The sequence below is a fragment of the Stenella coeruleoalba genome, assembly GCF_951394435.1.
Source record: "Stenella coeruleoalba genome assembly, chromosome: 6".
NCBI classification, from domain to species: domain Eukaryota; kingdom Metazoa; phylum Chordata; class Mammalia; order Artiodactyla; family Delphinidae; genus Stenella; species Stenella coeruleoalba.
The window spans coordinates 55,605,888-55,619,278 of NC_137151.1; the positions used below are offsets into that span (position 1 = coordinate 55,605,888).

At 37.1% G+C, this 13,391-nt stretch overlaps 1 protein-coding gene across 16 annotated transcripts in view; it reads left to right on the forward strand.

Moving 5' to 3' along the window:
* PKP4 (plakophilin 4) overlaps positions 1-13,391 on the forward strand; it is a 252,351-nt gene that overhangs the window by 78,828 nt on the left and 160,132 nt on the right. For 9 of the 16 annotated variants that reach the window (XM_079925012.1, XM_079925014.1, XM_079925023.1 and 6 more), the window contains one exon: positions 4,297-4,433. In XM_079925012.1, coding sequence (XP_079781138.1) covers positions 4,302-4,433 — 132 coding nt within the window. In that variant the 5' untranslated portion in view covers positions 4,297-4,301. Of the gene's footprint in view, positions 1-2,852; positions 2,944-4,296; positions 4,434-4,604; positions 4,653-13,391 lie in introns of those variants that run through there. The other 7 variants (XM_079925019.1, XM_079925028.1, XM_079925013.1 and 4 more) reach the window with 5 other exon arrangements.

A 13,391-nucleotide genomic window follows, 5' to 3' on the forward strand; every position in this document is an offset into this window, starting at 1 on the left:
GAAGTCCTTTCCTCATCCTTTCATCCTCTCTTGAGTGGATGCACTTGTGTTCGTTCCTGTTAATGTGCCACCCATAACTGGACATGTCCCAAGGCACCTGAAGAAAAGGTGTACACTCACTTGTCCCCTTCTTCCTATCACTTTAAATGCTGATATCAATACAGCATAGCATCACCTTGGCTTTGCGGCAGCCTTGTTTCACTCATGGTTCACTCATTCTGCTCTTGAGTCTGAAGTGCCTAAATCTTCTCCCCTGTGTGCTGCTGAGCTAAACTAAATGCAAATCCCTACGTTTATCCCTGGTGTTTTTCTCTCATTAGAGGCAGCTCATCACTGCAGTGTAGCAGTGGTTTTTGTATTTGAATATCATCACCTGGTAAATACAGTATTCCTACTCACTGAAGAATTTGAACATGCCTTGTATATCATTATTTACATTATGGCTAAAGTTTTTGGTCAGGGCTGGGCCAAGATCAGAGCTCTCTGGCATTACATTAGAAACCTCTGTAGGTTGGTATATTTTGTTCAGCTATTTACAGATTGTCAGAGTCAGCAGTTGACCTTGTGCCAGCCCCATTTCTATGCTGATTATACCGTAGGGGACTTCTAGCACCATACATGCCTCACCAGAGTCTAGACACACTGCATTTCCACGGTTACACTGCCAAAGAGAAATTAAACCAGCTTAACATGACTTTTCTTTGGCGTGCCCCTTTTTGGTTCTCACAGATCATCTCTTGGACAAAATCCTTGTAAGAATCTCACCCACGATCTATGTCTAGCTCTCTAGTTTGTAACGTGAAGAGAGTCTACTTTCTTCTTTCCAAAAACAGCAATGGCATTTTCCTGCTTCCAGTTTTCTGGCACCTCTTCCATTCTCTGTGATTCTCCAAAGAGCCAGAATGGTTCAGCAACTTATTTGTAAGTTTTCTCAGGTCCCTAAAATGTAATTGCCCAACTCGGGCAAATTGAGATCATTGAGGGAAGCACAAGGCCTAATTTCTCACCCTCTCTTTGCTATATAAGTACCTATTGCTTTTTTTTTTTTCTTTGCTAATGGAGAGAGGTAATAATATTCTGTGACTTTAGTCTTAGCTTGATTCCTTCAACTCCTCAAACTGTTACGAGAACTACAAGTAAGTGAACAGAATACTTGAATAGGTGTATAGCTTGTCAGTATTATGGCATCCCTCCTCTGTCCCATGTTGGTAATGGTATTTGGGGACTGTTCCAGAGATGAGGTGTAGAGAAGTGTCGCGTCCTCAGTTATGCCTGGGTACCCTGGTCATCCTTCTGTATCGCATAGGTGTGATTGCCTGCAATGTCTCCTAGTCTTTGAGGAATCTGAGAATAAAAACATCATACCTACCTATGAAAGTCTCCTCTCTTGCTGAATAGTAGTTTCTTGTACAGATTTATAACCTCTTCACCACCTCTTCCTATCAACTTCAGCATTGTTATTCCATCACTTGTATCTTGCTATACTTTGCCTTGATCTGATTCGTATTTTGCTGCCTCAGCTAGATGATGAGCCACTAATGGTCAGTGACCTTGCTTTATGCCTGTATTCCCTTATCACCCTGCATATTACATGGGCAAAGTGGTATTCAGAAAATGCTCATCTGTTGTCATAGATCTGGACAATCATCAAAAAATAAATAGTATGAAATTAAGGATGGTATACTCACAGTGATGTAATGTAATTACAAAAATATAATTTAGTATTTTTCTTTAAACAGCAAGGATCCTCCTATTTTTAGTAGAGAATAATTACTTCCCCAGTGATGTTTCTGTTTTTCTCTTTTTCAAATTCTCTTTGTTCACTGAAATTTTGCTTCTCTTTTTCTTACACATTGGTTATTTCATGGTATTATACTCTTGATATTTTAAATTTTTGTTTCTTGGCATTATTTGTTTCACTGTTGCATAGTAACATTTTTGTTCTTTGCAACCCACCTGCTTATTTTAAGGTGTGTAGTTTTTCAATGGCATAGAGTGCTTTCATATCTTTACTAGCCTTAAATGCAAAGCTAAGATCTTTGTGGGGCATTTTTTTCTTCATAGACCTTAAATCTTGTACATAATGAGCACTGGTTGAATACAGTTATTTTATCCAGTTGATGATATTTTAAGTGTACTATTTTATATCTCAACACAACATACATACTAAAAAATAACGATTGCCATAAAGATCATTCCATGGTGTTGTATGAAGAATTAGTAAGCCATTTTTGTAAGTGAGGAAAGGGTGGCTCATGTTCAAGGCACTTAGGTTTTGATCCTGGAGCCACTTACTCCAAGTCTGAAGGTCCTCCTCTCGCTTGTCCTTGAGGAGACTCTCCTCCTTGCAGATGAGGCTGCACCCCCAGCCTTGGGCCCCACAGAAACGGGTGATAAAAAGAGTTTGCCTGCTAGACAGCAGTTAAGAATCTGCCTGCAATGTAGGGGACACGGGTTTGATCCCTAGTCTGGGAAGATCCCACATGCCGCAGAGCAACTAAGCCCGTGCGCCACAACTGCTGAGCCTGTGCTCTAGAGCCCACGAGCCGCAACTACTGAGCCCATGTGCCACAACTACTGAAGCCCGTGCGCCTGGAGCCTGTGCTCCGCAACAAGAGAAGCCACCGCAATGAGAAGCCCACGCACCGCAATGAAGAGTATCACCCGCTCGCGGCAACTAGAGAAAGCTCGCGTGCAGCAACAAAGACCCAACACAGCCAAAAGTAAATAAATAAAAATTGTTTTAAAAAGAATATACCTGCTAGAGCTGGCATGAGAACTCCTCATGGAGAGTCCCATTGGGGGAAAATGCTCAAACTCATCAGACCCATTGTCTATTTCTAATATTGTAGGAATAAAGTAACCACTGGTGGCAACCTGGAACCTAACCCCATCTTCACTAATGTGGAAGTCAGGAGAGTAAAGAATGAGATGGAGGCTCAGGTGATATGTCATCTTCCCCTGTCTTATAGACTATGAGTTTGGAAGTAAACAGCAAGCTGATACTGACATTTGATGGAATGGGAAAAAATCCCCAGATCATCCTACAGAAATGAACATTGTGGAAATTGATAAGAAATCAAAATCCAACAGTAGAGTCATTTTTAGGAGAAAGCTAAAAGAGGAATGTCAGAAACAGCATTTATGGTCTCAAATGTCCATATACAAGTACACAGGGTAACGCATTGAACAAATAAGGTCTCATGAGCATCATAGCACTTGGTCAGATTTGCCTAATGACTGTAATGAGACATGGAAGAGACAGTCAGTCCTTCATTCATGTATTCAATTATTTGGGAAACATTGAGTATCTATTATTATATGCCAGGCACTAGGCTAGTCTCATGGTATGGTAGACTCTACTCTTGAGGAAACAGGCAGAGAGACTGACAGGTAAACAAGTTATTAAAATATTTACAACATTTTAGGTTACACCTTTTTCACATCTTTTGCAAATTTATACAAAGTCCATATCAGATCAATAAGTTTCCCGGCAAACATACCACTCTTAGTATGTGTTTATCTTAGGAGAGGCACCTCATCTCCTGCCAAGAACCCATTTCATTTGTCACAAGCTATGGTCCTGAAAAATAAATTCTCTTTCAACACCAGCTCCATAGCCATTGTCATCTTTGCATAATCAGATTCCTCTAAGGAAACCAAGCTAGCTATAATACTCCACCAATGTTATCTTTATTGCTGGTTATTAATGCCTTGCATTTCTTTTAAATACAGCAGAATTTTGCTTATTTTCAAGCATTTCATAAGTTTTAACCCCTTTTTCTTCTGTTGAATAAGCCTCTTCTATAATCATAAAGCATTTGCACGTTCATAGGTGTCTTCCTGTGCGTACACTTCTCTGAAAACTGACCCGTATAGCAATCTAGAGTGTTGTTATTTTGTTCGTGATAAGAAAATCATATTTACTTAATGGTTAACTGTTTAGAAAATTCAGCGATTTTATAGCATCTAACAGCCTTAGTGTCCTCAGTATATTTTTGAGTCCTCTTCCCTAACCCTTTTCACATCATTTTTTGCTATGATGTTGTTTAAGTATTTTCTCAGTGTTTATTATTATCATTCTTATTCTATTGTTATTTTTTAGTATTTGGTAGTACTAGCTATACTTTGGCCCTAGATGTTGCCTTTTAGAAATCAGATAGCCGTATGGTGTTGTGATCATGGTGTGTAGAATCTGTAGTAGTTCCTAGGAACCATCTGCAAACGCTCAGCCCCTGCCTGTTCCTGCCCAGGAGCGGAGGAGAAAGTGTTAACCCTTTGCCTGCTTGATTGCAGGAGGAATGCCAGCTCCTGAGCAGGCCTCATTGGTGGAGGAGGGGCAACCACAGACCCGCCAGGAAGCTGCCCCCACTGGCCCAGGCATGGAACCCGAGACCACAGCCACCACTATTCTAGCTTCCGTGAAGGAGCAGGTACATCCTCTGATTTTAGACTTTGCAATTAATTATTTCTTCAATGCCTTTAAAAATTAATCTTTCGATGTGTTTTCAATTTGTCTAACGTCCTTGACGCCTTCACGTTTTCTAATTATAAGGTGTTTACATCCCTGAATACATTGGGATGACTGGCAGGTAGAGCCGCTCCAGGTGCCAGTCAGAATCGGAACATGCAGGATACTTGTGCGTCTGCAAGTAAGGACAATATCGGTGGTCATCGGTGTCTCTTGTCTCGCTCACCTTGCAGAGTGTGTGCATGCACGCCAAGCTTCATAAAGCGTGTTTCACATCACTGACTTTTCTGTCAGGACTCTGGCAGCTTGAGGCCTGTGATATCCTTAGATCTGTTGAACGTTTTAACATAGGTATTACATAGGGTTGTCTCAGTGATTTTTGGATAAAAGGCTCTATTTGTTGTGTTTGTCTGAATCAGAGTATACTCATTTTGTGAGCTAATGTTCTAAAACTTGTCACACTGTGCCAGTTTGCCTAAATGTCCTGTTTATGTTGATTTTTTTAAAGGCACTTAATACTATTTATCCTTCAAACCCAAGTAGCCTTCTAAATTAGATTTTTATCTGGCGGGCTTAGAGAAATTGGGATTACTGGTTTTAATTGTTTAAGATTTAAAAGCTTAATAAGGTGAGTGTAGATGTAAAGCTCCAGGGAGACTTTTCTGCCCCCTCCCTCAGAAAACAAAGAAGCAGACAAAAAGTATATGCCCTCTGTGAGGGTTATTTTGTTGGTGATAATCTAATAGTAAAATCCTCTTTTTAAATCTTATGATTAAGTGACTGGTCTTTTTTTCTCAAGAGATACAAGCTAGATGTTGAATATAGGCTGGAATTATTTTTTGAAAAATCAGTATCAGCAGCTCAAATGAGTAATGATGACAAAGAATGAAGGCATGTTGAAAACTTCATTATTTTACTGTTTGCTGTAACTTAAAGCTGAGTATTGTATGAAAGATTGCTCTAGAACTAGGAGATGTGTCAGCCATTAGAGCTGTACTTTCAAGAAAAAAATGATTTCACAACTTACCCTAGTAGCAAGCTGTCAAAATATTTTTTCATTCCTCACAGAAATTTGAAGTTTTTAAACATTTCACAAACTAGGAATTTGAGAAGACACAAGAAAATTAGAGTCAGTACTGTTTCTGTTTTCCACTAAACTATAGATTATCTAAGCTTCTGTCACCTTCAGGGAGGAAAAAAGGACTCTTTTCTCATAGTTGTTGAGATCTGACCCAAGGAGCTATAAAATGAAACGGCTCTGATTTATTTGCGGCTCTTAGCTTGTACTGCGTTTTGGTGAAACATGATGGTAAATTTATCAAAATGCCCAGAACTAACTTCAGACCAGAAACTGTGTTCAGTAGGCATAGCAACAGGAACTTTTGTGTTTGTACCTTGAAACCAGATAATCCTGCATGTTGAAGAAAATTGGAAACCTATCATGATTTTTGCCCTGTAATTCCTTGACGGCCTCAGATGACTTCAAAATTTTATCTTTTGGCAAAGAATAGAATTCTGAATGGATGTTTTGTGGGAGAAAGCAAAAGGGGTTCTGGTTTCTCGAGGTAACCAAAAAAAAATACAGATATTTGTTAGAATTATCGTATGTCTCCCACTTTATTTAGTTAGTGGGAAGAGATACTCATCTATTCTTGTTCTAAGAATTTGAGTCCATTAATATACATTTACAGTTTTCATTCTTAATTTCTTTTAAGATTGTCAGTGTTCATTACTCAGTGCTTTAATCATTCAACCCAAGACACCATATCTATCTCTTGTTCCAAGATATTTGCCTGATTTTAAATAGCTAACTCTAGTTCCCATAGGATTTTTGTGGTACCAGGCAAGATACTCTAATTTCTCCATAGTAAAAATTTCTTAGACTTTCCTGAAATATGTCACTCATTTTTGTCTGTCAAATGAGACAGAGCACAGAAAAGTTAGCTAGGAATAAGAAAGTTAACTACTATTTACCTTATATATTTGATTTTAAAATACTAGTCAGAATATCAGTTCTTAGTTGCATTAGACTCAAATGATAGTTAATTTTAGATTATGTCCTTGGTCATGTTTTGTATCAAAAGAGCAGTATTCTTGGGTGGGATATGTAATTATAGGAGAAAAAAAAGGGTGCCTCATTTTCATAGCCATGAGGTGACAGGATCAGCTCTGCTGATCTCAAGGAACAGACCTTGTTTGGTGGCAGCCATCTATCAGGAAGGATGTTTCGTTCGGGTACAGAGACCCCTTTAGTGCAAGGGGGGATGTGGCTGGGTTCCCATCATGGCTCTACTACTTATTGTGTGATCTTGAGAAAATTATTAACCTCTCTGTGCCTCAGTTTCTCATCTATAAAATGAGGATAATAATAGTTATTGAAAACATTAAATTAACCTGTGCAAAATTTTTATACTGCCTGACACTTAGTAAATGCTCATAGTAAAGCCTAATATTACTATTATCGTCATCTCTGCATAAGAAGAAAATGCCCTCCTTAAGAGAAGCTGGTGGTTTTACTTTTAAATATGTATCTATAGGGATTGAGTGACACTTCTTTCAGGATACTGATATGAAGACAAAAACTTTCTGAATATTTAGCCATGTTTATGTTGCGACAGTGTTTACTTCTGCATGACATTAAACTTTCCAAACTTCACCATACTGGTCTCACCAGTTAAAACAGCTTTATGTATTTATTATAAGAAATGGAGCATGTGAAAATAAATTTTATAAACATGCTGATGTAGTACAACCCAAACATAATGTCAAGACAGTTGGTTAAAGAAGTGGAAAGTAATATATTTCAACACGCAACTGAATTTTGAGAGGAGGAGTCTGTGTTCTTCTTGTAAATTATATCAAGCCACTAAAATACTTCACATGAATTCCCCCTGGGTAATTCATTGTAAGTAGTAGGGAAGGGAAGTGACCAGTAGCAGTCTTGTTAACAAATCATTAGTCTCTTAATATCTGAAATTGGATTTAGGATGTCATAGGAACAATGAAATCTTCCTGTACCGGGCCACACTTTCCCTAGGATCCTCCCGTGCCGGAAGCTGTTCCTTATTTCTTGACAAAATGCTGAGATTCATATTCTCTCTCTTTTATGAAGCGATGACCTTTCACATTGATGTCAGTCACATAGATGCATACATGTGCAGTTATAGAAAAAGTCCTTGGTCTTTTGCAGATAGAAAGAAGGAACCTACTTCTGTTCAAGTGCTACCTCTTTCATGAAGCCATGTTCACCCCAGCCTGAAGTCAACTCTCTCCTGATCTTCTTTAGCACTTTATACCACGGCTGTGACTCTTATCATATGCTCCTTTGGATGATATAATAAAAACCTACCTAAGGATAGAGCTGTGTTTTATATGTTGCTTCACACACATGTTACAGGCCACTCCTCGCCTGGGCCCTTGAATATACTAGAGCTGCAATAAATGATTGTTCAAGGAAGGAGTAGATAAATAATGCTGACTATCAGATCACTTTGTCACCAACTGGCTGTTTTGTGAGGATAATGGAATCTGTTGCCACATTCATAGAAACATTACTAAGCAAGAGAATCTCACAGACAGCACTTAGAAAACTAGTTACCCAGCTGTACATTCTTGTCTTTAAGACAATTTGAATTGCACTATATCCTATTGATTTAGAAATTAAATCTGATCTCTGCATGGAGCAAACAAAAATTTTATTTCATATGGATGGTCAAATAATGGCATAGGTGTTTTGTAAATATGAAATAAATTTATATTCCATCTTCTATCTGTCCAACTTAGTTGAAAATTAAGTGTAGGGAAGGAAAGGATGTGGTTTGTCTCGGTGATGTCACAAAATATCCACCGGCCTCATGTATACCAGGTAATCACAGAAGAAATGCCTTTCAGTTAAGGATTGTACTTTAAGAGAAATAAAAAGCCCATGGGAAAAACAAAGTAATGTGATCCTTGGACTCGAACATAAAGTTACAGGAAGTATGTTGAACTTAAGCTACCAGTTGGTTGCTGGCTGTAATCAGGATCATCATTTGGCAGCTTCTACTGTTCAGCTCAACTCCTAATGAAAATCCGGGAGTCCAAGATGAATATAGATGGTGGAAACACATTTTTTTGTATCCTGATAGTTTTCAGGCTACCTTGAGAATAATCTAGTGCCTAGCTTAACATCTTGTAAAAGAAATATGGCCAAATGTGGTGCCCTCAGAGAGCCTTGCCTCCTCTTGTGAAAACCTTAGACTAAGGTGATTGATTCGTCCTTGAAATGGACAGCACGCCTTTGGATACAGAGGAATTGGAATTTGATAAGACATTGACTTATCCAGAAATTCGCTGCCACCCCCTGCAACTTAGATGTGTCAGCGTGCTAACTTCACAGGCTCAAGGAAGCAGTGAGCCAAGGGCCCCGAGCAGGCTATTACTATCAATTGGGAAAGTATATAGCAGTCTTATAATTAATAGAACGTCATCCTGGATTGTAGAAACACTCTAAAAGACCATATGGCCAATCCTGGATAGGGTTAAATACTTTTCATAGCTCTATAAAGGTGCAAGTTGATTTACATTCTATAAAATCACACATGTAATATTTATTACACTCTTTCATCTTCTGTTGTAAAGTTTTTTGAATAATTGAGACCCCTATTTGAACTTGACCTTACTCCCTAGGTGCTCTAACTTCCACTGTTCTCCCACAAACCACACCCTCTTATTTTTGGTTTATGATTTAAGAAGTTTGGAATCCAGATTTAAGATTGAGCCCAATCCAGGTAGCATGAAATGGTAAGCAAAGAATAGATTTGGTAAAACATTGCTAATTTTACTCTTACTCTGGTGAAGTCCTAAATTAGATTCTGTGTGTAGTTCTTTTGTTACCTTTGATGAGTGAAAATTGCACTGTTCTTCACTTGTGAGGCTTTCAAAGAGAATACCACCTCTCAAGATAGTATCTGACTTTGTGAAAATTACAATTCTACCTTCAGTGTGTCCCTATTAGTTTAAGTGATATTTAAATATTACAGAGTGAAATGAGTCATTAGAGATCCTTAATTTTTGAAGATAAAAAAGGAAATTTGAAGCCCAACTGTGTCCTACTGATATTACTTCATTTTTACGTGGATATGTTAGCTTCAGTAATTACACACCCTTTCCTGTATGGCAGAATGCCCAGAACTGAACAGATTCCAGTACAATTATTTACTTTATTTCTCTGAAACCGAAACAGCTCAACTGTTGTACACCTGCCTTTGCAACTTCCTTTTATTTGGCCCCTAAGTTTATTTACAATGAAATAGTTCTCCCTGACACACCTCAACCACATGCAGAAGACAGAATTTTTACTTCAGCTGTAAACAAGCACAGTTTGTAGCTTAGCTAAAAGCACTGTACTGTAAGTACAATTCCTGAAGCTTCACGTTTTTCCTTTTAGTAACTTAGTAATTTTTCCTCTTGGTAACTGAATTATCCTGGCAATTGTAATTATTGTGTAATGCATAGGGAAGTCTTCTGTGCCTGAACTGCGTCATCAAACACAAGGTAAGATTGGATCTTTTCTTAGTGACTTCTGTGGGATCATCAAATTTCACAGCTTTACCTCTTTAATATTATGGAAATCAGGTTCAAAATGAGGTCAAGGTCTTGTGACAGTCTTTGACCTGGATTCAAGAATTCTTAACACTGATGCTTGGTTCTCAAGAGATCAGTCCTTTTAAGTTGCGTGTGACATGGTCAAAATTTAACGTTTCTCTTCCATGTGTTAATGATGTGTAGCGTATCCCGCGCTTCAAGTATCTCTGTGGTTAAACAATACAAAAGAGTATAGCCAACAGATTTATTCAGTATTTGAGTGTACAAAAAAAAAAAATAGTCCTTAGATTGCCAAGTTAGCTAACAACAAGCATGTACACTTTTACATCTGCTCATGTTTTCCAGTAGTCTGATGAATGATCAACTGGACTTGTGAGCACAGTTCCCAGGCTTACATGTCCCAGGCATACATTTTGAATACCTGAGTTTTTGTTCTGTTTGATTCCACTGGAGACATCTTTTTAGGTGTATTGACACCGTAGGTGGTTTGTTTTATTTTACTTTGTTTTTCTTGAAGAGCTCTTAAATTCCAGGAATTTGAACAGATTCTGTCTGGCTCTTCACATATAGCTGAATTACACTTGCAGACATGATATGCATAGTAGGTGCCCCCAAAGTATTTATTGGGTAAATGAACTAAGAATGTAAAAATGCTTACTCTCCCACTGTAGTTGTTTTACACTGGCTTTTACCTAGATAAAAAAATATTGATTGAAAGCCTACTGTGAGCAAAGACTGCCCAGGAAAGAGTCGGGAGGGATGGTAAGGAGACCTATGAAGATGGTCTGTTTCATACAGTTTCTACCCTCAGAAGAATGCAGTCACAAACCTTATTGTATATTTTTATGTGTGGTAATTGGCATATAATGAATATTCATTAATTGGAACCACAAAATCCAAGAATATATGTACTTTTGCCCCCTATTTTAGTTAAGCAGCCTATAGATATGTATTGTATTATGTCGGTTTTATGTAAATTTGTTAATTTAGGCATTATTAACTTTAACTTTTACCATTGAATTAGCTTTACCTTTGGTTAACATTTGAAAGCAATAGAATATTTTTCCTTTATTAACACTTAAAGTCAACCCCGACTTTCCATGTTTAAAACAATAATTTCCTTTTCAGTTGAATAACTCAGTTCACAATTCCTGTTCAGAGTTAAATTATGAATATATGGAATAATCTTTCCCCTGTACGTACAAACTATATGCTACTGAACGTGAAATGAGTGACTGCTGATTGATGAGATTAAATGGGTGACAGGATTATTCAGCGTTGAATTCTCTACGCTGAATGATAGTTTTTCTTTTTAGAGTCACTTCTGGAGAGAAAAATACTTCAGAAACATACTTTTTCCCTCAGGAATAACCCTAAAGTTACTCCATAGCGATAGCAAAACAGGCTGTCTTCATGTTTGTGTTCTCAATTTCTAAATTGCCGTTTTTGTTACTTTTGCAGAAAGGGATCCATACGGTCTTACTGCATCTGTTTTTATTTTATGCGTGTATTCTTTCCAGAGTGATCGGATCTACTTGTACCTCAGCAAAGTAATTTAGGTTTTGATTATTTCATTTTAGGCATTCCTAAGAAAAATTATTTAAAATGTAAAGTTCTTTTCAAGTAATGCAAAGATAAATCTATGTCTTAGCTTATAGAATCTTAAGAGTTTTTATGCACTGAAACCTTAATAATATAGGGATTGAAAATAATAGAAACACTCTGCAAGCAAATTGAAAGAACACATTATTGAAACATGAAGATAAATGCATGTTATAAAGTTAAATTCGATATAAATCATATTTCAGATATGAAAATGGCTATCATAAATTGAAAGATAGTTTTCGTAGAATTGAAATCTCTTGGCTCTTGAAAGAAAATTTAATTTTCCTTTAAAAATTGGAGACCTAGTCATTTCAAACTTGTATTTTAATTTGTAGACCTTTACATATGAAAATTCCTATAAAGCAGCACGACATCAGAAAAGTATTCATCATGTGGTATTATCTACTGTAATAGGCATATGTCTGATTTATAAGTTTTCCTAAAATCATTCCTAAAGTTTAAATCAAGATAAAAGTCCTCAGCCACTGCATATGGCCTTCTAATAAGCTATTCTGGGAGAATCAATTCTTACTATTTCCTCTATATTTAGCATCTCTGCATCTGTTGTTCCTTTACAAATTGCATCAAAAGTTGAGATAAACCATCATTTCTCCCCTTTGCAAAATATTTTCATGAATTGTTTTATTAATAAAAGAGTAAACCTGTCTTGCCCAAGTCTAGAATAAATTGGCACCTCCTTTTTTCACTCACGACCTTAGCTACCTCATATATTTCTTGCTTAAAAGCGACAGTTGTTGGAAGGGGGCAGGCTTACTGGAGCTTTTCTGTTGCACCCATTTTCTCATTTGTTTCTTAATAAGGTGAATATTGTTTTTTCTGTAATGTAAACAGTGAACGGCAGGATCTTGATTTTTCTTTTAGTTAAGGTATAATGAGAAAGTGAATTCTTATTAAATTATTTTGTGGAAAAATATCGTAGTAATTGCTGCTGTTGGCATTATTCTCAGCTGATTGATTAGAAGATTTGATGGTCTGTAGGAAAGAATATGAAATTTATATTTGTATAGCTGTGGATACTGAACAGAATGCTCTTTCACTTAGTTTATTTGATCTGCACTATAGAATAGGGAAAACATTTTATTCATGCAAAATACTTTATGCATGCCAAACTTTTATTTGGTTGAATTTATTTTTTAAATTCGTAACCCTTGATAAAACTTCTTTTGAGTTCCCATTAAAAACCCTGAAGACACTCACCCTATTGTCAGAGTTGGAGAGGAGTTCTACTATAAGGACAATCGAACAGGATTGAAAAAAATGGTTAGTGGATTATCTGTGCTAGGTCTTCCATTCTAAGGACAAAGACCCTACATTGCTTTTATTGGGCTTGCCAGCTTTTTGATACAACCAGATTGCTGTCTCTTCCCTCTCTACCACCATCACCCCCACCACTACTACTACCAGAAGCAAATGAAAAATTTTAGAAAAGATTTTAATTAAAACCTTGAATTATGCAGATAGTTATTATTATTACCCCCATTTACAAGTGGGAAAATGGAAACTCAGGAAAAGTTGAGTAAGTTGCCCACACTTACACAATTAATAAATAGGGCATCTGGTATTCATATCCAGGCAGTTACAGTCTAGAGATGCATACTAAACAGTTAAAATCTACAGTGGAGTCAATAGAGAAAACTGGATACAGAAGAAAATCGAAGCACTGATGTTGATAAGATTATTTGAGAAGTTATCTTGGAATATAGAGGAA